This window comes from Ovis aries, chromosome 12 (genome assembly GCF_016772045.2).
Source record: "Ovis aries strain OAR_USU_Benz2616 breed Rambouillet chromosome 12, ARS-UI_Ramb_v3.0, whole genome shotgun sequence".
NCBI lineage: Eukaryota > Metazoa > Chordata > Mammalia > Artiodactyla > Bovidae > Ovis > Ovis aries.
The window spans coordinates 33,874,521-33,899,150 of record NC_056065.1 but is presented as its reverse complement, the minus strand read 5'-3'; the positions used below and the strand labels follow the sequence as shown (position 1 = coordinate 33,899,150).

General features: G+C 39.7%; 1 protein-coding gene across 6 annotated transcripts in view; it reads right to left on the bottom strand.

Annotated features, from left to right (window-relative positions):
• Nucleotides 1-24,630, bottom strand: part of PLD5 (phospholipase D family member 5) — a 413,113-nt gene that overhangs the window by 224,504 nt on the left and 163,979 nt on the right. For 5 of the 6 annotated variants that reach the window (XM_042257200.2, XM_042257199.2, XM_060396074.1 and 2 more), the window contains exon 2: nucleotides 2,530-2,666. In XM_042257200.2, the coding sequence (XP_042113134.1) occupies nucleotides 2,530-2,666 (137 nt within the window). Of the gene's footprint in view, nucleotides 1-2,522; nucleotides 2,667-24,630 lie in introns of all 6 variants that reach the window. The other variant, XM_042257201.2, reaches the window with a different exon arrangement.

Genomic DNA, 24,630 nt, shown 5'->3' with positions numbered 1-24,630 from the left:
ACTATTTTGCGACCCCATGGACTGTAGCCGGACAGGCTCTTCTGTCCATGGGATTTCCCAGGCAAGAATACTGGAGTGGGTTGCCATTTGATTCTTCAGGGGATCTTCCTGATTCAGGGATCAAACCCACATCTCCTGCATTGCAGGCAGATTCTTTACTGCTGAGCCACCGTCCCAGCCCAGAAGGTCTATTAGCCAGGTACAAAAGGAGGGAGTCTTGGAAGTTGGAAGGTAATGTTGCCTATAGTGATAAGGAGATAGTGACTGACATAAGAAAAGTTCATCAAATTAAAATGAGAATGACTGATGGTGGGGAAATGGACTGTCCTACTGGAGACTGGGATTGGATTGGGGTTTAGGAAATTGCAGTTGCCTTGCCTCCACCCTGTGCTCTGAAGAGAGGAGAAAAAGCAGAAGCTTCTCAGGATGAGGACAGGAGGAAGCCAGATATAATCTAGGCAGATATACAAAAGTGACATGGCTGAGAATGCAGGAGGAAAGAAATGCAAGACACAGGAGAAGCGATTGTAGAAGAAGGAAGATCTGGAGGGGCTGCAAGTTCTGGAAAAGAGTTGCAGGGCTTCCCAGGTGCCACCAGTGGTAAAGAACCTGCCTGCCAATGCAGGAGATATAAGAGGCTTGGATTTGACACCTGGGTTGGGAAAATCCCCTAGAAGAGGAAATGGCAACCCACTCCAGTATTCTTGCCTGGAGAATCCCATGGACAGAGGAGCCTGGTGGGCTATACTCCACAGGGTAGTAAAGAATTGGACATGAATGAAACAACTTAGCACATGCAACCTAGAGATCAAGGTGATAATTGCAGCTACCCAAGGAAAAGAAAGCAGAAAACTGGTTGGTAAATAGAAGATTACATTCTAGATGAAGGGAGAAGCAATACTGAGTCATCAGGATTTAGTTACTGATTAAGATGGAAAAAATAACCAGGTCAAATTCCAGTTGTATGAGTTGAAAATTAAAATTAGATTAAATTTTATAATAGATTTCTCCAAGTGAAAACAGGCATAATTTGAAGGTTTCCCCTTTTTTGTTGTAAAAAAACACATACCTCGTAACGTTTGTTAAAAGGTCCTGGGTATTTTGTCTTAAGGAAGTTATTACAGTTTGACCTTTACAAAGTTTCCTTCTAGATTCTGGAGTTTGCCATTTAAAGTACTCAGCAGTCTTCATTACAAGTGAGGTGAGAGAGAGGGGCGAGCCACCCCAGTGAATAAGTATGAGTCATTGGCCCCCCGCCCACAGTATGCTTATATGTGTCATGTAACAGGATTAGCACAAGGTAGTGACGTAGAGTTTTCAGGAGGAAGATAATGATGCTCTATTGTTTTTCTATTGCTTTCCTGATAACCCCAATATAATTTTCCTCCCAAATTCAGTCTGGGAAGTAGACATATTTAGGAACATCTATCTAGCATGAAGGAATAACCTAAAATGTATACTGATTTCTCTCTTGTACCCTTTGCTCTATACAGTACTGTTGCCTGGTAATTAAACTATAATGTATCATGGGTTAAAAAAAAACAAACCCAAATTTCTATTGTCTTATCCAGATGTTTTTTTCCTGTCAGACAGTCAACCCTCAAAGCAAAATATCTAGGATAAAACCTTGCATATACATTTCTAGGCTGTGGTTGATTTTAAGCTAGAAAAGAGGGGCGCTTTGACTAATGCTTTTCAAAGGGAAAAAATAATATTCAAAATTCATTATAAGCACTAATTCACAATAACCATGTAATTTTATGGCCTCACTTCGACTCTGCAGCACACAAACCTAAAAATAAACGTCTTGTTTCCCTGCCCCTTCTTGGTACTTTTTTACACCCTCCTACGAACCTCAAAAAACAAACTAGCACCTAGGGAGGAGTTGGATGAGGAGATTTATGAGGATAAAACCAGGCTGTGATGGCTCTGCAGTCAGAAGTGACCCTAGGGAAATGTTATTTAGTGTACCTGAAGAAAAACAATACAGATATGTAACACTAAAGCTGTTGTAATTTCTGGATGAAAAAATACTTTGTGCTAAACGGGGACAGACTGAGGAGGCGCATGTCTTCTCATAGATACGCTTATTTATTTGATCCCTAATTTTAAGTTGGAATTTTCCCTGAGATGTTGTATTTAACTTCTGATCAACAACAGCTAGCACGGCGTCCTCAGTCTGTTGAGGCTTTCATTACTGCTGAGCTTATTATAGAACAAATCAAAACCTCATACACAGAGGTCTCCAGAAACGCAGGTTGTTGCAAAATTTCATTTTGTCAACCACACTTCTGTACAGAATATGCCCAAACTGTAAAGTGAATTAAAGTATGACTCATTTTTATTCCCTTAGTCTAAATAAACATAAAATCACCAGTGGACAGCGACTCATGCCTCAGCTTAACCCAATAGGCAGTTAGGTGCTCATGTGTGTTTATGATATTTTTCTCTCACTGTCCAAGACCCCCTCTGATTTTCTCACCCACTCCCTAAAAGAGAATTTTTAAATTTCTGTTTGTTACCTCTTACCGACATTTATTTTGACAATTTTTTTCTGATAGTCCATCTTCATCCTCTCCCATGATATCCACAGCTGAAAATATCAATGCAACGAGAATGGCAAAGCAGCACACCAGCGCAAAGATGACGATGCACTTCTGCTGGGACTGCAAGAGAGAAAGACGATAAAGAAAAGTAAGGGGAGCAGCTTTGGCTTAGGAACCTCAGGCTGTGACAGCTTCTTTAAAAGTTCCATGCAAAACCCTTTGGGGAAGAGTTAGTTTTGTTACTGCCAGAGAAGCACTACTCTCTGGGTGAAATGTCTCAGACCTTTATGCTTATTCCTTAACAAAGCTTTCAAACCCTTGCTAAATATGTTAGAATCTATTAAATAATTCAGGTGCTACATCAAGACTTCCAAATGAATGTGCTCTTTTTCTTTCTAATCAAAAGCAGTCCAGAAAAGATGACTGTAAGACCCATTACTGCAAATTAAAAATGAAACCCAAGGTGGCTCAATAATTATTTTCTGTTCCCTGTTATCACCACTATGCAAACTGCATTTATAACTTCTAGGGAGTATTTTCAGAAGGAGCAAGAGTGACCTTTGACCAGGCAGCCAGGAGCACTCTCTTACCAATGGGACACATATATGCACAGATACACATGCACACGCACATAGATTTCAGACTTTTGGTGAGACCAGCCGGCTTTGTTTCCTCCTACCACCCTCCTACCCTTCATCCCTGCAGCCACATGGTCTCTAAAGAATCATGGAATCTTCTAAAGTACAGTGTCCAGTTTGTCCAGGGGCAGCCTCAGGTTACAGATTACACAGAAAGATGCAGTTTGGAAATAATGATGTTTCTGTGACCAGGCACTATCAGTTCAAATGGTTGTTTCTTTCTAGTGTTTTCTAACCCTCCCTCAGGTCTCATCTCACAGAACCTGTTCCAAGTCCATTTGTGCCTGTCATTATTTTCTACTGCACATTCAGGGATAAAATGGGAGAAAGCACAAGTAAGATATACCATTGTTCTTTAACCACACGCTCTGGGTATCTCTAGGGCATGGGTTGTTTTATTCCTTCCATCTACGAGCAAAAAGAGAAGAGCCTAACAAATAGAAGGTGCTCATAGATGCAGAGAAGGCCTTTGACAAAATTCAACATCCATTTATGATAAAAACTCTCCAGAAAGCAGGAATAGAAGGAACATACCTCAACATAATAAAAGCTATCTATGACAAACCCACAGCAAACATTATCCTCAATGGTGAAAAATTGAAAGCATTTCCCCTAAAGTCAGGAACAAGACAAGGGTGTCCACTTTCACCGCTACTATTCAACATAGTTCTGGAAGTTTTGGCCACAGCAATCAGAGAAGAAAAAGAAATAAAAGGAATCCAAATTGGAAAAGAAGAAGTAAAACTCTCACTGTTTGCAGATGACATGATCCTCTACATGGAAAACCCTAAAGACTCCACCAGAAAATTACTAGAGCTAATCAATGAATATAGTAAAGTTGCAGGATATAAAATCAACACACAGAAATCCCTTGCATTCCTATACACGAATAATGAGAAAGTAGAAAAAGAAATTAAGGAAACAATTCCATTCACCATTGCAACGAAAAGAATAAAATTCTTAGGAATATATCTACCTAAAGAAACTAAAGACCTATATATAGAAAACTATAAAACACTGATGAAAGAAATCAAAGAGGACACTAATAGATGGAGAAATATACCATGTTCATGGATTGGAAGAATCAATATAGTGAAAATGAGTATACTACCCAAAGCAATTTACAAATTCAATGCAATCCCTATCAAGCTACCAGCCACATTTTTCACAGAACTAGAACAAATAATTTCAAGATTTGTATGGAAATACAAAAAACCTCGAATAGCCAAAGCAATCTTGAGAAAGAAGAATGGAACTGGAGGAATCAACTTGCCTGACTTCAGGCTCTACTACAAAGCCACAGTCATCAAGACAGTATGGTACTGGCACAAAGACAGACATACAGATCAATGGAACAAAATAGAAAGCCCAGAGATAAATCCACACACATATGGACACCTTATCTTTGACAAAGGAGGCAAGAATATACAATGGAGTAAAGACAATCTCTTTAACAAGTGGTGCTGGGAAAACTGGTCAACCACTTGTAAAAGAATGAAACTAGATCACTTTCTAACACCGCACACAAAAATAAACTCAAAATGGATTAAAGATCTAAATGTAAGATCAGAAACTATAAAACTCCTAGAGGAGAACATAGGCAAAACACTCTCAGACATAAATCACAGCAGGATCCTCTATGATCCACCTCCCAGAATTCTGGAAATAAAAGCAAAAATAAACAAATGGGATCTAATTAAAATTAAAAGCTTCCTGCACAACAAAGGAAAATATAAGCAAGGTGAAAAGACAGCCTTCTGAATGGGAGAAAATAATAGCAAATGAAGCAACTGACAAACAACTAATCTCAAAAATATACAAGCAACTTATGCAGCTCAACCCCAGAAAAATAAACGACCCTATCAAAAAATGGGCCAAAGAACTAAATAGACATTTCTCCAAAGAAGACATACGGATGGCTAACAAACACATGAAAAGATGCTCAACATCACTCATTATTAGAGAAATGCAAATCAAAACCACAATGAGGTACCACTTCACACCAGTCAGAATGGCTGCGATCCAAAAATCTGCAAGCAATAAATGCTGGAGAGGGTGTGGAGAAAAGGGAACCCTCCTACACTGTTGGTGGGAATGCAAACTAGTACAGCCACTATGGAGAACAGTGTGGAGATTCCTTAAAAAATTGCAAATAGAACTACCTTATGACCCAGCAATCCCACTTCTGGGCATACACACCGAGGAAACCAGAATTGAAAGAGACACATGTACCCCAATGTTCATCGCAGCACTGTTTATAATAGCCAGGACATGGAAACAACCTAGATGTCCATCAGCAGATGAATGGATAAGAAAGCTGTGGTACATATACACAATGGAGTATTACTCAGCTGTTAAAAAGAATTCATTTGAATCAGTTCTGATGAGATGGATGAATCTGGAGCCGATTATACAGAGTGAAGTAAGCCAGAAAGAAAAACACCAATACAGTATACTAACACATATATATGGAATTTAGGAAGATGGCAATGACGACCCTGTATGCAAGACAGGGAAAGAGACACAGATGTGTATAACGGTCTTTTGGACTCAGAGGGAGAGGGAGAGGGTGGGATGATTTGGGAGAATGACATTCTAACATGTATACTATCATGTGAATTGAATTGCCAGTCTATGTCTGACGCAGGATGCAGCATGCTTGGGGCTGGTGCATGGGGATGACCCAGAAGGATGTTATGGGGAGGGAGGTGGGAGGGGGTGTCATGTTTGGGAATGCATGTAAGAATTAAAGTTTTTAAAATTTAAAAAATAAAAAACTAAAAAACTAAAAAAAAAAAAAGAAATAATATCCAGACAATAAATACGACTCAATTGTTTATAAGAAAAAAAAAAAAAAAAAGAGGTAGTTACTGTATAAACAAATACAGAGTGAATGAATGAAATGAAAATCACCATGCAAATGGAGAGCAACATGAGATTTCTTTCAGTGACCTTCCTAAAAGAAAATCAGTTCATTTCCACATTTTGGTGACTGTAAATCTTGCAGCTCGTTCTTTTTCACACTGTTTGGGATCTAGAGGCAAATCTACAGGCCAAGCTTATCAACTCTGCAAAATTCTGCAGAACAGATTATGCATTCATCCTTGCTCCTTTACTTGGCATTCATCCTTGAATCTTCACTAATCTTATTTTTAAGAAGCAGCACTGTAAACTTGTTGAAGGCTCAGACTTAAGAAAAAGATTGCTTGGATTCTGCCACTTAATAGTTGTATGACCTTGGGCAAGTATTTAGTCTTTATGCTTTAGATTCTTTGTCTGTAAAATGGGCATAATAATAATAACAACAACTGCCTTATATGGTTGTTATTAAAAATTAAATTAAATAAGATAAAGGACAGAAATGGTATGGACCTAACAGAAGCAGAAGGTACTAAGAAGAGGTGGCAAGAATACACAGAAGAACTCTACAAAAAGATCTTCATGACCCGGATAATCACGATGGTGTGATCACTCATCTAGAGCCAGACATCCTGGAATGTGAAGTCAAGCGGGCCTTAGAAAGCATCACTATCAACAAAGCTAGTGGAGGTGACAGCATTCCAGTTGAGCTGTTTCAAATCCTGAAAGATGATGCTGTGAAAGTGCTGCACTCAATATGCCAGCAAATTTGGAAAACTCAGCAGTGGCCACAGGACTGCAAAAGGTCAGTTTTCATTCCAATCCCAAAGAAAGGCAATGCCAAAGAATGCTCAAACTACCACACAATTGCACTCATCTCACACGCTAGTAAAGTAATGCTCAAAATTCTCCAAGCCAGGCTTCAACAATATGTGAACCATGAACTTCCTGATGTTCAAGCTGGTTTTAGAAAAGGCAGAGGAACAGAGATCAAATTGCGAACATCTGCTGGAACATGGAAAAAGCAAGAGTGTTCCAGAAAAACATCTATTTCTGCTTTCTTGACTATGCCAAAGCCTTTGACTGTGTGGATCACCACAAACTGTGGAAAATTCTGAGAGAGATGGGAATACCAGACCACCTGACCTGCCCCTTGAGAAATCTGTATGCAGGTCAGGAAGCCACAGGACATGGAACAACAGACTGGTTTCAAATAGGAAAAGGAGTGCGTCAAGGCTGTATATTGTCACCCTGCTTATTTAACTTCTATGCAGAGTACATCATGAGAAACGCTGGACTGGAAGAAACACAAGCTGGAATCCAGATTGCTGGGAGAAATATCAATAACCTCAGATATGCAGATGACACCACCCTTATGTCAGAAAGTGCAGAGGAACTAAAAAGCCTCTTGATGAAAGTGAAAGAGGAGAGTGAAAAAGTTGGCTTAAAGCTCAACATTCAGAAAACGAAGATCACGGCATCCAGTCCCATCACTTCATGGGAAATAGATGGGGAAACAGTGGAAACAGTGTCAGACTTTATGTTTTGGGGCTCCAAAATCACTGCAGATGGTGACCGCACCCATGAAATTAAAAGACGGTTACTCCTTGGAAGAACAGTTATGAGCAACCTAGATAGCATATTCAAAAGCAGAGACATTACTTTGCCGACTAAGGTCCGTCTAGTCAAGGCTATGGTTTTTCCTGTGGTCATGTATGGATGTGAGAGTTGGACTGTGAAGAAGGCTGAGTGCCGAAGAATTGATGCTTTTGAACTGTGGGGTTGGAGAAGACTCTTGAGAGTCCCTTGGACTGCAAGGAGATCCAACCAGTCCATTCTGAAGGAGATCAGCCCTGGGATTTCTTTGGAAGGAAGAATGCTGAAGCTGAAACTCCAGTACTTTGTCCACCTCATGCAAAGAGTTGACTCATTGGAAAAGACTCTGATGCTGGGAGGGATTGGGGGCAGGAGGAGAAGGGGACGACCGAGGATGAGATGGGTGGATGGCATCACTGACTTGATGGACGTGAGTCTGAGTGAACTCCGGGAGTTGGTGATGGACAGGGAGGCCCGGCGTGCTGCGATTCATGGGGTCGCAAAGAGTGGGACACGACTGAGCGACTGAATTGAACTGATGTAAGTACTTGGAACAGTGCCCCCAAAATAAAGAGCACTAAATGAGTGTCATTGTTAGTATATTGTACTAATATGCATCTCTGTAAGCTGCCTCAAATATTTTGGGGAAACAAGGTAAAGATATGAACAAACAAAACATACAACAAAAAATACAACTAGGTCTAGAGAAAGGCCGAGAGATAGAGACACAAGAGCAGGAAGAAATAAGACAAAAAGAGAGAAAAGAAATGTGAGCTGGAAGTTTTCTAGGATAAAATTAAGAAACTGATCTAGATCAGTACTCAGAATTCAAAGCAGTATTTTTCAAACTTAAGCATGCATCTAAATTACCTAGAGGGCTTATTAAAACATTCATTGATGAGCCCCACTTCCAGAGTTTTTGATTCATTAGGTCTGGGGTGGGGCCCACAAACATGCATTTATAACAAGTTTCCATGCGGATGTTGATGCTCCCAGTCTAGGTGCCATACTTTGATGTATCAAAGTTTCATCTCTACTAAATGCTGCTTAATACATGTTCATCATTCAAATTCACCTGCCTACAGTAGTTTATTTTCAAACATTAAAGGGATCATTATAAATACACCCTACTAATCCAAATGTAAACCTTGTAATTTTTTTTCCTTTGTGAAGGTTTAAAAAATTATTTAAACTCTTTACTTGATATTTAAATGATACTCATCACTCATATAATAACAAAACATTTCCTGTTAGTTATTTAATATTAAAAAGAAAATAAATCACCAGGGTCCCACTGAGATATAACTGTCATCAATATTTTCTTCTGGTTCTTTCCTATACCACATCTACCTATATAGATCTGATAATATTTATAGTATTCTTTATACAGTTTTACATCCTGCTTTTTGAACAAAATCATGTTTTACTATATTAAATACTCTTTTAAAGCATAGTTTTAAGTTGTGTCGTGTTTCACTGCATGAAAAATAATTATCTCCTTTGCTCACAAATCTTTCCTTCAAAGCCACTAATTTTACGACAGAAATAAAGATTAAACATTTCGCTCATTTTATTCATTTCTCTATAATTATACATAGAAGCAAAAAACTTTTAGAGATTTAAAATAATATAATGATATTCACATTAATTTTGTACAGAAGACCCTCTAACCCGAGATAATATAATTAAATATTTTCTCAGAATCCTAGAGACAGCAGCATGTCAGCTATATAGTGGGTACTGTATGCAGGTCAAGAAGCAACAGTCAGGACCAGACATGGAACAGTCAACTGGTTCAAAATTCAGAAAGGAGTATGTCAAGGCTGTATATCATCACCCTGCTTATTTAACTTATATGTAGAGTACATCATGTGAAATGCTGGGCTGGATGAATCACAAGCTGGAGTCAAGATTGCTGGGACAAATATCAATAACCTCAGGTATGCAGATGACACCACCCTAATGGCAGAAGGCCAAGAGGAACTAAAGAGCCTTTTGATGAAAGTGAAAGAGTAGAGTGAAAAAGTTGGCTTAAAACTCAACATTCAAAAAACTAAGATCATGGCATCTGGTCCCATCACTTTATGGCAAACAGATGGTGGTGGGGGAAGAAAACAGTGGCAGATTTTATTTTCTTGGGCTCCAAAATCACTACGGATGGTGACTGCAGCCATGAAATTAAAAGATGTTTGCTCCTTGGAAAAAAAAGCCATGACAAACCTAGACAGCATATTCAAAAGCATAGACATTACTTTGCGGACAAAGGTCCATATAATCAAAGCTATGGTTTTTCCAGTGGTCATGTATGGATGTGAGAGTTGGACCATGAAGAAGACTGAGCACTGAAAAATTGATGCTTTTGACCTGTGGTGTTGGAGAAGACTCTTAAGAGTCCCTTGGACAGTAAGGTGATCCAACCAATCAATCTTGAAGGAAATTAACCCTGAATATTCATTGCAAGGACTAATGCTGAAGCTCCAATACTTTGGCCACCTGATTTGAAGAGCCTACTCATGGCATCACTGACTCAATGGACATGAGTTTGAGCAAACTTTGGGAGATAGTGAAGAACAAGGAAATCAGGTGTGCTGCAGTTCATGGGGTCGCAGAGTTGGACATAACTTAGCAACTGAACAATAGCAACAAAGTCTTAAATAATCTAAACTTCTACTTAAGAATGTAGAATATTTTTTTAAAAGAAGCATGATAAACTCAAAATAGAGAAATGGAAAAAATACAGACCAGAATTCATTTAAAGAAAAAATTGAAAATACCAAGGAGATTTAACAATGAAACAAAAGCCTGGTTCTTTTGGAAGATTAATAAAATTGATAAATTTTCAGCTATACATATATGAAAAAAGAAAGACACAAATTGAAAAAAGCTCTGTCAGTTCAGTTCACTTCAGTTCAGTCGCTCAGTCATGTCCGACTCTTTGCGACCCCATGAATCACAGCACACCAGGCCTCCCTGTCCATCACCAACACCCACAGTTCACTCAGACTCACATCCATCTAGTCATTGATGCCATCCAACCATCTTATCCTCTGTCATTCCCTTCTCCTTCTGCCCCCCATCCCTCTCAGCATCAAAGTCTTTTCCAATGAGTCAACTCTTCGCATAAAAATCTCTATAAAGTCACATAAAATGAACCATAAAGAAGGTAATATTATGAATAAGTTGAAATTAATCAGTGCAGATAAAATGGACAACTTTTGCAAAATAAAATTACTAAACCTCACTCAACAAGAAACAGGTAAACTTAATACCCTTATATCAATTAAAGGAAATGAACTTTTAAATTTAAAACGTTAACACAGAGGAAACTCCAAGTTTAGGTGGTATCATTTTAGAAATCAGTTCAGTTCAGTGGCTCAGTTGCGTCTGACTCTTTGCGAACCCATGGACTGCAGTATGCCAGGCTTCCCTGCCCATCACCAATCCTGGAACTTACTCAAACTCATGTCCATTGAGTCTATGATGCCATCCAACCATCTCATCCTCTGTCGTCCTCTTCTCTTCCTGCCTTCAATCTTTCCCAGCATCAGGGCCTTTTCCAGTGAGTCAGTTCTTTGCATCAGGTGGCCAAAGTATGGAGTTTCAGCTTTAGCATCAGTCCTTCCAATGAATATTCAGGTCTGATTTCCTTTAGGATAGACTGGTTGGATTTCTTTGCAGTCCAAGGGACTCTCTAACACCATACTTCAAAAACATCAATTCTTTGGCTCTCAGCTTTCCTTATAGTCTAACTCTCACATCCATACATGACTACTGGAAAAACCATACCCTTGACTAGACGGACATTTGCCAGCAAAGTAATGTCTCTGCTTTTTAATATGCTGTCTAGGTTGGTCATATCTTTTCTTCCAGGGAGCAACTGTCTTTTAATTTCATGGCTGCAGTCACCATCTGCAGTGACTTTGGAGTCCAAGAAAATAAAGTCTCTCACTGTTTCCATTGTTTCCCCATCTATTTGCCATGAAGTGATAGGACCAGATGCCATGATCTCAGCTTTCTGAATGTTGAGTTTTAAGCCAACTTTTTCACTCTCTTTCACTTTCATCAGGGGGCTCTTTAGTTCTTCTTTGCTTTCTGCCATAGGGGTGGTATCATCTGCATACCTCAGGTTATTGATATTTGTCCTGGCAATCTTGATTCCAGCTTGTGCTTCATCCAGCCCAGCATTTCTCATGATGTACTCTGCATAGAAGTTAAATAAAGCAGGGTGACAATATACAGCCTTGGCATACTCCTTTCCCCATTTGGAACCAGTCTGTTGTTCCATGTCCAGTTCTAACTGTTGCTTCTTGACCTGCATACAGATTTCTCAGGAGGCAGGTCAGGTGGTCTGGTATTCCATTTCTTTCAGAATTTTCCACAGTTCGTTGTGATCCACACAGTCAAAGGCTTTGGCATAGTCAATAAAGCAGAAGTAGATGTTTTTCTGGAACTCTATTGCTTTTTTGATGACCCAACGGATGTTGGCAATTTGATTTCTGGTTCCTCTGTCTCTTCTAAATCCAGATTGAACATATGGAAAGTCATATTTCATGTACTGTTGAAGCCTGGCTTGGAGAACTTTGAGCATTACTGTATACGCATGTGAGATGAGTGCAATTGTGTGGTAGAATTTGAGCATTCTCTGGCATTGACTTTCTTTGGGATTGGAATGAAAACTGACCTTTTCCAGTCCTGTGGCCACTGCTGAGTTCTCCAAATTTGTGGCATATTGAGTGCAACACTGTCACAGCATCATCTTTCAGGATTTGAAATAGCTCAACTGGAATTCCATCATCTCCACTAGCTTTGTTCGTAGTGATGCTTCCTAAGGCCCCCTTGACTTCACATTCCAGGAAGTCTGGCTCTGGGTGAGTGATCACACCATCATGATTATCCGGGTCATGAAGATCTGTTTTATAGAGTTCTTCTGTGTATTCTTGCCACCTCTTCTTAATATCTTCTGCTTCTGTTAGGTCCATACCATTTCTGTTCTTTATTGAGACCATCTTTGCATGAAATGTGCCCTGGGTATCTCTAATTTTCTTGAAGAGATCTCTAGTCTTTCCCATTCTATTGTTTTCCTCTATTTCTTTGCATTGATCTTAGAAATAAACATTATCAATTCCATAAAAATTTTTCCAGAAAATGGAAGAGATGGAAAATCTTCCCAACACATTCTGAGGTTACTGTTACCCTGACAGAAAAACCAAACACTTAAGAAAAAACTTTTTTCTCTCCTATTGTTTAATGATGCATTGCCTAGAAAACCAAGACAGTACAGTCATATTGCAACATTTATTTAATGTCTACCTCACTCAAAAGGAGCACAGGGAGGGATCTGCAATGGCCATAACCTCAACAGGGAACAGAATTTCTCAATTATCTTCAGAATTCTTACAACAATTGCAGAAGATCTTATCCATCTGAGCACACCTTGAATTGAAAGATAAAACACCTCCCTCCCCATAACAACTTTCTGGGTCATGGGAGGGGGGTTCAAGTTTGGGAATGCATGTAAGAATTAAAGATTTTAAAATTTAAAAAATAAAAACTAAAATTAAAAAAAAAAAAAAAAGAAAGAAAGATAAAACACCAGCTACACAGCTGCCTTTTTTTTTTTTTTAAATGCCTACTACAGTTCTCCCAATGGCACTTAAGGGTGTCCCTCTTTTAGGAAATTTTCACTCTTTTTACTGGACCAATAATGAAAATTATTTCTATAGTAACATAAAGGCTTATATTTTTTCCCTTTCAAGGACATGCAAATTCATTATTTGAGCATGCATTAATTTTCTACCTTTTGGTCTTTTTCACTAAATTGAGCTCTTTGAGTTCTACAATCTTACCTAAATCTATATGCATGGCAGACATGATCGATAAACATTTGTTAAATAAGTGATGAATAAATAATAAGGGGAAAGGGCTAAAAAATCAAAATGGTGATTGTTGTTTTTCATAACCCTGTTTATTTACTATGGCACCCCACTCCAGTACTCTTGCCTGGAAAATCCCATGGGTGGAGGAGCCTGGTAGGCTGCAGTCCATAGGGTCACTAAGGGTCAGACACGACTGAGCGACTTCACTTCCACTTTTCACTTTCATGCATTGAAGAAAGAAATGGCAACCCACTCCAGTGTTCTTGCCTGGAGAATCCCAGGGACGGGGGAGCCTGGTGGGCTGCCATCTATGGGGTCGCACAGAGCCGGACACAACTGAAGCGACACAGAAGAAGAAAAAGAAACACTTTCCTATGGGTTCCCATAACAGAACTTTTATTTGTAAAATTGAACAGTAAAAAAATTAAAGAGATCAAAATTAGCTAACACAAAGGATAACAATGTATAGAGAAGGCATCTTTTCCAAAATATCAGGACAGAAAACAAAAACTCAAGTTTGAATCAACATGTTAACTGAGCACAAGAACCTACTCCCAATACTATGCTAAATCATTAGAGATGAAGAACAGATATAATAATGATAATGATAATTCTATAACAGTGTTTGACAACTAAAAGTTACCATCCACGGACAAGAAATTTTGAAGATTTATTGCAAATTAGATTGATCAAGGAGATCAAAGCCCAAGACACATATGCATACATACATGGTAAGTCTCTTCAGTCGTGTCTGACTCTGTGTGACCCTAAGGACTGTAATTCCCCTCGTTCCTCTGTCCATGGGATTCTCCAGGCAAGAATACTGGAGTGGGTTGCCATTTCCTACTGCAGGGGATCTTCCTCACCCAGGGATTGAACCCATGTCTGTTACTTCTCCTGTCTTGACAAGTGGGTTCTTTCCCACTAGTGCCACCTGGGAATCCCCAAGACACAACACGAAAACACAAACAGCTATAAAGGAGAGCTCTAAGTGTAGAGGTGATAGAAGAAACTGGAAGGAACTTTGGAATGACAGACACTATACAGTCACGCCTTAGAGATATTGCAGGCTTGGTTCCAGACCACTGCAATAGAGTAAATATCATAATAAAGTGAGCTACAAATATTCAGTTTCCTAGTAGTTATAAATTTATGTTTATACCATAGTGAAATCTATTAAGTATAAAATAGCAGTATGTCTAAAAAAAACAATGCACATATCTTCAGTAAAAATGCTTTATTACTAAAAGTGCTAACCATAATCTAAGCTTTCAGTGAGTCATCATATTTTTGTTGGTGGAGGGTGTTGCCTTGATGTTGATGGCTGCTGGCTGATTAGGGTGGTGGTTGCTGAAGAATGGGGTGACTGCAGCAACTTCTTAAAATAAGACAACAGTGTAGTTCGCCACATCGAGTGATTCTTCCTTTCATGAGTGATTCTCTGTAACATGCAATGGTAGTGTTGTCTTTTACCCACCATAGAACTTCTTTCAGAATTGTAGTCAATCTTCTCAACCACTGCCATGGCTTAATCAACCAAGTTTATGTAATAATCTCAATCCTCTGGTGTCATTTTAACAGTCTTCACAGTCTCTTCACCAGGAGTAGATTCCATCCCAAGAAACCACTTTCTTTGTTCATTAATAAAAAGCAACTCCCCATCTGTTCAAGTTTGACCATTGCAGTAATTCACTCACACTTTCAGACTCTACTTCTAATTCTAGTTACTTCCTTCAACGAAGTCTTGAAACCCTCAAAGGACACTTAAAATGTTCAGTAAGCCATGTTGTAAACAGACTTGATATCATCCAGACTCAGTTGTTCGATTCATAGAGCACAGGCAGAGTAATTTAATGTAATTCTTAAGGGCCCTTGGATTTTTGAAATGATAAATGAGCACTGGCTTCAACTTAACGTCATTGGCTGTCTCTAACAAGAGAGTCAGCCTATCTTCTGAAGTTCTGAAGTCAGGCATTGACTTTCCTCTATAGCTATGAAGGCTTCCCTTATGGCTCATCTGGTGAAGAATCTGCCTGCAATGCAGGAGATCTGGGTTTGATCCCTGGGTTGGGAAGATCCTCAGAAGAAGGGAAAGGCTACTCACTCCAGTATTCTGGCCTGGACTGTAAAGTCCATGGAATGGCAAAGAGTCAGACACGACTGAGTGACTTTCACTTTTCACTATAACTATGACAGTCTGGGAGAAGGCAATGGCACCCCACTCCTAGATGGCATCTTCTTCCAATATAAGGTTGTTTTGTCCACACTGATATGTCTTTCAATATATCATAGTAAGCCCAAGTCCTTTCTGCTTACTGCGATTGGAGATTTTTTTCTGAAGTCAGTTGGTTAAGACTGCTTCATGTTTCTTATATAAATTATTTTTTCCCAATCACAGTAAAGGTTGATATATCATCCAATTGGGGGCAAAAGAAAAAAATCTCATTTCATACAGCCACCTTCATTAATTATCTTGGCCAGATCTTCTGTCCAACTTCTTGCAGCTTCTACATCAGCACTTGCTGCTTCATCTTGCACTTCTGTTACAGAGACATCTTCCTTCCTTTAAGTTCATGAACCAACCTCTGATAACTTAAAACGTTTCTTCTGAAATTTCCTCATCTTTCTCAGCATTCATAGAATTGAATATGGAACCTAAAAGTTGCATCTTCCTATATACAGAAAAGTGCTAAATTAATTAACTCTGCACTTAATGACCTCATACTTGCAGTCTGTAGGTCTGTATTGTGCAGGATGGGCAAAGAAGTATAATACAATATGATCTACACCTCTATAAGGCTGAGGAGAGGGATGTGACTGTGATCCATTTCATGGAAGAGTTGTATCAGTTCAGTTCAGTTCAGTCGCTCAGTTGTGTCCAACTCTTTGCAACCCCATGAACCGCAGCAAGCCAGGCCTCCCTGTCCATCTGAGCAGGCCAATTCTGTTGCCTCCCACCTTCTCTTCTATGCACATATAATCTCTGGAATACAGAATTAGGGATTTCCTCTATACTCATCATGAAGAGAAACAAGGTATTTTGAATATTAGTGAATGAACAAGGCTGCTTTATGTAAGTCCATAAGAAGCAGCCAATATTTAATGGCTAAAATGTTATACTTTCATGTTCTCTGTGCCCCCATGTCCATTATAGATAAAATTAAACAAAAAAGTAACAACAAATTGACAGCTGGTCTTTGAAAAGTTGAGGGCTTATTCCTCAAAAGCCTTGTATTCTACACTCTGCTTTTAACAAGCTGAGAAAAAGCTCTGAATCTTTCAATATATCAAAGTAAGTCCAAGTCCTTTCAACTTACAGTGACAGTCAGTTGGTTAAGACTGTTTTATGTTTCTTACATAAATTACTTCCTGATCACAGTAAAGTTTGATATTTTATCCAGTTGGAGGTAAAAGAAAAAACATTGCTGACAAAACTCAACAATCTTTATTTTAAACTAATTAAAATGTAAAGAAAAGCAAGGGTTGACTTTGGGTATAACAGTGAAGTGAGCAAAAAAAGCAAATTTTATCTTTCATCCCCTGTGTTCAGTTTCCTCTTATTTGAAAAAGGAACACACACACACACACACACACACACACACACACACCCCACAGATATAAAAGGGTGTATTCAGGGAAGCTTGGAGTTGGAGTGGGATGGAACTTAAAGCCTTCTAATCTTAATTTGCCACTCAGTGCAGGGGTCTCATTGGCAACACCATGCTTCTCAGCTAAGACACTTCTAGATACCAGTCTCCCTACTTAATCAGTCAGCACTAATTTTTGAAAGTCCTTCAGTTCAGTTCAGTTGCTCAGTTGTGTACGACTCTTTGCAAGCCCATGAACCGCAGCACACCAGGCCTCCCTGTCCATCACCAACTCCTGGAGTCCACCCAAACCCATGTCCATTGAGTCGGTGATGCCATCCAACCATCTCATCCTCTATTGTTCCCTTCTCCTCCTGCCCTCAATCTTTCCCAGCATCAGGGTCTTTTTCAATGAGTCAGCTCTTCGCATCAGGTGACCAAAGTATTGGAGTTTCAGCTTCAACATCAGTCCTACCAATGAACACCCAGGACTGATCTCCTTTAGGATGGACTGGTTGGATCTCCTTGCAGTCCAAGGGACTCTCAAGAGTCTTCTCCAACATCACAGTTCAAAAGCATCAATTCTTCGTTACTCAGCTTTCTTTATAGTCCAACTCTCATATCCATACATGACTACTGGAAAAACCATAGCCTTGACTAGATGGAGCTTTTTTGGCAAAGTAATGTCTCTGCTTGTTACTATGCTGTCTAGGTTAGTTATAACTTTTCTTCCAAGGAGTAAGTGTCTTTTAATTTCATGGCTGCAGTCACCATCTGCAGTGATTTTAGAGCCCCAAATAATAGAGTCAGCCACTGTTTCCCATCTCTTTCCCATGAAGTGATGGGACCGGATGACATGATCTTTGTTTTCTGAATGTTGAGCTTTAAGCCAACTTTTTCACTCTCCTCTTTCACTTTCATCAAGAGGCTTTTTAGTTCCTCTTCACTTTCTGACATAAGGGTGGTGTCATCTGCATATCTGAGGTTATTGATATTTCTCCTGGCAATCTTGATTCCAGCTTGTGCTTCCTGCAGCCCAGCGTTTCTCATGATTCACTCTGCATATAAGTTAAATAAGCAGGGTGACTATATATAGCCTTGACGCACTCCTTTTCCTATTTGGAACCAGTCTGTTGTTCCATGCCCAGTTCTAACTGTTGCTTCCTGACCTGCATACAGATTTCTTAAGAGGCAGGTCAGGTGGTCTGTATTCCCATCTCTTTCAGAATTTCCTACAGTTTATTGTGATCCACACAATCAAAGGGTTTGGCATAGTCAATAAAGTAGAAATAGATGTTTTTCTGGAATTCTCTTGCTTTTTCCATGATCCAGAGGATGTTGGCAATTTGATCTCTGGTTCCTCTGCCTTTTCTAAAACCAGCTTGAACATCTGGAAGTTCACAGTTCTTATCGACATGCAAAGGCATTCAGTGAACAGAAGCATATCTTGGATTGCCATGACTAATGCCTACCCAGATGGCCACTTTCCCTCTTACTTCTTCCTAATTCTCTTTGCCTCTTTTCCTTCTCCTCCCCTCCCCATCCCTTTGTCTCCTTCATTAGTCTCTCTCTTTTCGGACTTCCTTTTCTTCCTTATCTCTTCACTGCTTTCCATCTCTGCCACTGTTCTTACCCCTTTTCAAAACTTCCATTCCCCTGCCCCCACACATCCCAGTCTTCTCCTGTTCCTCTGCTCCCAACTCTCAATCCACTGTGGAGCTTCTGTGGGGTTTTCCCCACAGAATTCACTCTCCTCCCACCCTGATTACCAGGAAGGAGTCCTGAAAAAAATACAAATAATAATATCCTGAGGCAATGGATAAAGAAATGCAAATTTGTAATATAGACAAGTCAAGTCATTTAGAGTAGAAGGGAGAAGGGCAGAGGTAAATATTTTAGTACATACTTTAACAGATTTCAACAGAATTCAAATTTTGTTTAATTAACAGCACTGTAGGAAAAATGTTTTCTACTGCTTTTACATATACCAACCTGTCCCTCTCCCCAACCATTAATTTATCAACTTTCTTTTTCAAAGACTCAGGCAAAAGTCCATCACAAGCCACACATGCGGGCATAGCTACTTTCATATACCTAACAGGATAATCTATAAGAACGCTGCTTTGTGAAGCCAGGGAGAATATAGCAATATCTGAACAAAGCACCACTTTGAGCCACGGAACAATCACTTTCTGCAAAGAAAGTGTGGTCTCAGGTTGAAAGGAAGCTGAGTTGAGTTGCCGTCAGGCTAGACATAAATCTTCCTTTGGTTTAGCCATTCATAGCAATTGCTCTTCAAGCTTTCATGCCTTCCTACCACAACATATTTATCACTCCCGCAAAAGCAAAACAAAACACCTTACAAATCTTGAAGCCACAAAATAAATTTATTAGAAGATCAGAAGAGAACCTCTACTCAATGTTCTGTGATGACCTAAATGGGAAGGAAATTTAAAAGAAAAAAAAGAGAGAGAGAGAGGATATATGTATACATTGGAGAAGGAAATGGCAATCCCTCTAGTATTCTTGCCTGGAAATTTCCATGGACAGAGGAGCCTGGCAAGCTACAGTCCATGGGGTCGCAAAGAGACAGCCACGACTGAGCAACTGAGCACATATGTATAAATAGAGCTGATTCATTTCACTCTACAGTAGAAACTAATACAACATTGTAAAGTAACTAAATTTTTAAAAGAAGATCAAGGAACTGGGAAGAGAAAAAGAGTGAGTATGGTTTTGACATACTTTCTTTTCTTCCTTGGAGCAATGCTCCATCAATCTCTCCATTTATCACAAAGGCTGATGTGGGTTCTAATTCCTCATCAAGGTTCCATAAACATGGACAGGGATAACTATCACCAATTATATATGGCTTTAGAGTTTACAAAGCCATTATGTATACAAGTCTGTATACATAACTTGTACATATACAAGTCTGTATACATAACTTGTACGTATACAAGTCTGTATACATAACTTGTATGTATACCCTGCTTCTCCTTTCCTGATCTTCTTTCTTTGGGTCATGATCCCCGAGCTGCCCACACCTACCTTCAGAGTCCTCAGGCAGTGGAATCAGGCTAGACGTTTGTTAGGGCTGTTTCTGGGCAGAGAATGGTCAGGAGTGATGGATCCAAGCCCTAGGAACTATGCTGTCTAGTTTTCTAAAAGGTCTAAGTAGTGTTTCTTGCACTGCAAGGACATCAAATCAGGGATTTCATATCTGCTTGCCTCACAGAGCAAAGTTTAATTTTTTATAGTAAACACAGCTTCTCCCCACAAAAGTACCCGAGAATGGCTGCCTTGCTATTCATTCTAGGCAATGGAATCTCATATTCTACATTAGGAACTTGACCCAGTCACAGGACAACCTCATATAGGAGGCTTGATATCCTGGGGAAACTGGTAGATGAATAAACAGATAAATAACTCAACAACAACAAAAAAATAAACAACTTCATTAAAAAGTGGGCAAAGGACTTGAATAGGCATTTCTCTAAAGAAGATATACAAATGGTGCTAAACATCACTTTGCTGCTGCTGCTGCTGAGTCGCTTCAGTCGTGTCCGACTCTGTGCGACCCCATAGACGGCAGCCCACCAGGCTCCTCCACCCATGGGATTTTACAGGCAAGATTACTGGAGTGGGTTGCCATTGCCTTCTCCGAAACATCACTTTAGGGAAATGCAAATCAAAATCACAATGACATACTTCTTCATAATCATTAGGATGGCTAGTATCCAAAATAAACAAAGAAAAAACAAAAACCAGTATTTATGAGGATGTGGAGTAATTGGAACCCTTGAGCACTGCTGGTGAGAATGTAAAATGGTGATGACCCTATGGAAAATGATCTAGCAGTTCCTCAAAAAATAACAATAGAAACACTATATGATCCAGCCATTCCACTTCTAAATGGAAAGAATGGAAAGCAGGGACTCCAACAGAGATTTATATACCCATGTTCTTAGCAGCATTATTCACACCAGCCAAAAGGTAGAAACAGTACAAATCAATGGATGAATGGATAAATAAATCATGTCTTTAGCTATATCTGTTCATTTGGATATCTATATCTATATCTATATCTATATGTATATATATACAATGAAATATTATTCAGCCTTAAAAAGGATAGAAATTCTGATACATGTCACAATAGTGGATGAACCCTGAAAACATTATGCTAAGTGAAATAAGCTGAATACAAAAGAATACATACCGTATAATTCCACCTATATGAGGTACCTAGAGTATAAAGATGGAGAAGGCAATGGCATCCCACTCCAGCACTCTTGCCTGGAAAATCCCATGGACGGAGGAGACTGGTGGGCTGCAGTCCATGGGGTCGCTAGGAGTTGGACATGACTGAGCGACTTCACTTTCACTTTTCACTTTCATGCATTGGAGTAGAAAATGGAAACCCACCCCAGTGTTCTTGCCTGGAGAGTCCCAGGGACAGGGGAGCCTCATGGGCTGCCGTCTATGGGGTCGCACAGAGTCGGACACGACTGAAGCGACTTAGCAGCAGCAGCAGCAGCAGCAGCAGCAGAGTATAAAGAAAGTAGAACAGTGGTTGCCAGAGGGAGGGAGGGATGGGGAACTATTGTTTAATGAGTACAGAGTTTTATTTTGCAGTATTAAAAGTGTTATATGGATGGATGGTGCTGATGGTTGCACAACAATGTGAACGTACTTACTACCAGTGAATCATACACTTAAAATGGTTAAAACAGTAAACTTTATGTAATGTATAGTATAAAGAAAAACCCAACAACCAACAACTGCTGAGTTTGGACTTTTTATCAGCTTTTCCTCTCTACCTAGGACTTTTTCTAAATAGTTCAAAGCCTTCCTCTTGGCCCCTGACTCATTCTTGGGTTGTCCACACTTGAGAAACTTTCTTCCACATTCCAGGAAGTCAATACTGGCTGATTTTAGAGGGCACTCTTTGCTTCTCCTGCCGAGGAGATAACTAGCTAAATCCATTAGTCTAGCTGTGGGAGATATGGGGTAAAAATCTTCCACTCCTGTTAAGAATACCAGGCACTTTTTTTTGGGGGGGTGCATTTTGTATATGGTGTTCCTGAGGTCACTTACATGCACAGGGTGAAGTTCTCAGGTGAAATATAACCTACACAGTCACCCTTCAGATGGTGCCTATACCAAATACACTGAAACCCACCAGGGCACTTGACTGCCTATCCTTTGTGAGCACAGCCTATTCCTGTCTGAATGTAGCTGGTTTCAGCTCCCTCTCAAATAAATCTCAGCTTGGTCCCTAATACCCAAGAACTGTGCAGAAAAAACCATGTGTATGTGTTGGGGAAGGGGAGCACAACCAGCCATTGCTAAAAATATCACAGTTGAGTTACAGCTAAGCTACCTTCCTTTCTTTGTTTTCTACTTTTATGAATTTTGTGTGTGTATTTTTTCAATGTCTTAGATTAAACAGGAGCACATCTTATATTTCATACTTTTTGCAGCTCCTATTTCTTTTTCTGACAGGTCTACTTTTCAATGGTTATATTATTCTCCCTACAGTAAGTTCAGGGAGATGTATGTGCCCATCCACTTTCTGCTGTCCTCTGCATCCCATGTGCATGCTAAGCTGCTCAGTCAGTCGTGTCGAACTTTTTGCAACCCCAAGGACTGTAGCCCATCAGGCTTCCCTGTCCATGGGATTCTCCAGGCACGGATACTGGAGTGGGTTGCCATCCCCTCCTCCAGGGGATCTTCCCGACCTAGGAATCGAACCTGTGTCTCTTACCACTTCTGCATTGACAGGTAGGTTCTTTACAGCTAGCGCCACCTGGGAAGCTCCTGCCTCCCATATATTGGGGTAAAATGTCATGCTTAAAGGTGAGACCCTTTACTTGTGCCCTGTTTACTGTCTCAAACATCTGCTTTTATTCTGTTACTCAATTTACCTTTTAGCAGATCCATCTTTTCATCAATTCCCAACAAACACACAAATAAAACCACACTAATATGTTAACAGATGTTAGTAAACCTACACAATATACTTCATTTGTCACCTGTGGCTCTCATGAAGACCCTTAAGAACACTAGGGCTTTTCGGTTACTACAGTAAACCAATGGAATGACATTTGTTGACAAAAGATTAAAAAGAGCTAACATTTATTCAAGGTCTTCACTGCTTCAAATATGCTGCACAATGAAATGTTCATATATACATATATATAATATATTAAGATGAGACTACTAAGAAATTTCTCACTTATAGTGGGTATGCTCTCAAGCTCTGAGAGAAATATGTGCTCTTTTCCGTCTTTGGAATATTTCAGTGGAAAGGTTTATTAATCCTTTCAACAATATTGCTGAGCTGTTGCCATTCTTATTAACTAGGAAACAAGAGATCAGAAATATACCCAGGGACCAGCATTTGCTAAGTGGCAGAAAATGAATGCAGATCCAACACAGAGCTCAACAAACCACAACCAAGCAGCGACAGCCTCGGATAACAAGAAATCTCTTCATCCCAAATACCTGTCCTGAAAACTTTGCTTTGCCCCACCACCCCAGAGCCCCACAGCTGCCTATGCATTTCTTCATCCAAGTTCTAAATTGCTCATTAAAGCTTAACTAAGTGTTGAACAATTTTGATCTATAGCTCTCATGACTGAAGCAGGTTGTTCTTTTTCAAAGTTTACCACTTCTGTATTCAAAATACCCTGAGGAATTCAAAATTTTGAATACCAAAATACCATGCCCTAGGAAATCTTTTAAATCAACTCGCTTCTCCTCTTTTGCTATCTGCTATTCCCCAATGTTTCCCAGTCTAAACCTTTATGATAATCCATTTTGCATCATCATACTCACCCCAGGGCCTCTGTTCCTGCTGCTTTGGGAAAGGAACTGTATTCTGTACATCCATGGCCATGCTTCATTCCCAGCACAAATTACACGCTATGACCTTGTGATGTGAGTCAAATGCTGGCTGTGCGCAAACACCTGTCTTCTTTGTTGAACTCCAGGTATATGTGAACTGAAGAATAACATCCCTTTAGAGGGTATAGTACAACCACACCCTACTTCCAGCCAAAGTTCACTGCTTCACACAAATGTGCACAAAAAGAGGGGAAAAGAAGAACAAAAGAGGCGTCCTTGGTGGCTCAATGGTTAAGACTCCACCTGCCAATGCAGGAGACATGGGTTCAGTACCCGGGCTGGGAAGGTCCCACATGCTGTGGAACAATTAAATGGGCAACAATTACTGAACCTGTTTTAGAGCCTGGGAGCTGCAACTACTGAGCTCATGAGCACTACAGCATGTGCTCCACAACAAGAGAAGCCACAGCAATGAGAAGTCTGTGCACCGCAACTAGAGAGTAGCCCCTGCTCAATGCAACTAGAGAAAAGCCTGTGCAGCAACAAAGACTCAGTACAGTCAAAAATAAATTTAAAATTTTTTTTAAGAAAAAGAACTGAAAAGAATAAGAGAGAGAAAAAAAGAATTTTATCTGTTGCCAAAGGTGTAGAACAGTAACAGATGATGTTCTTGGGG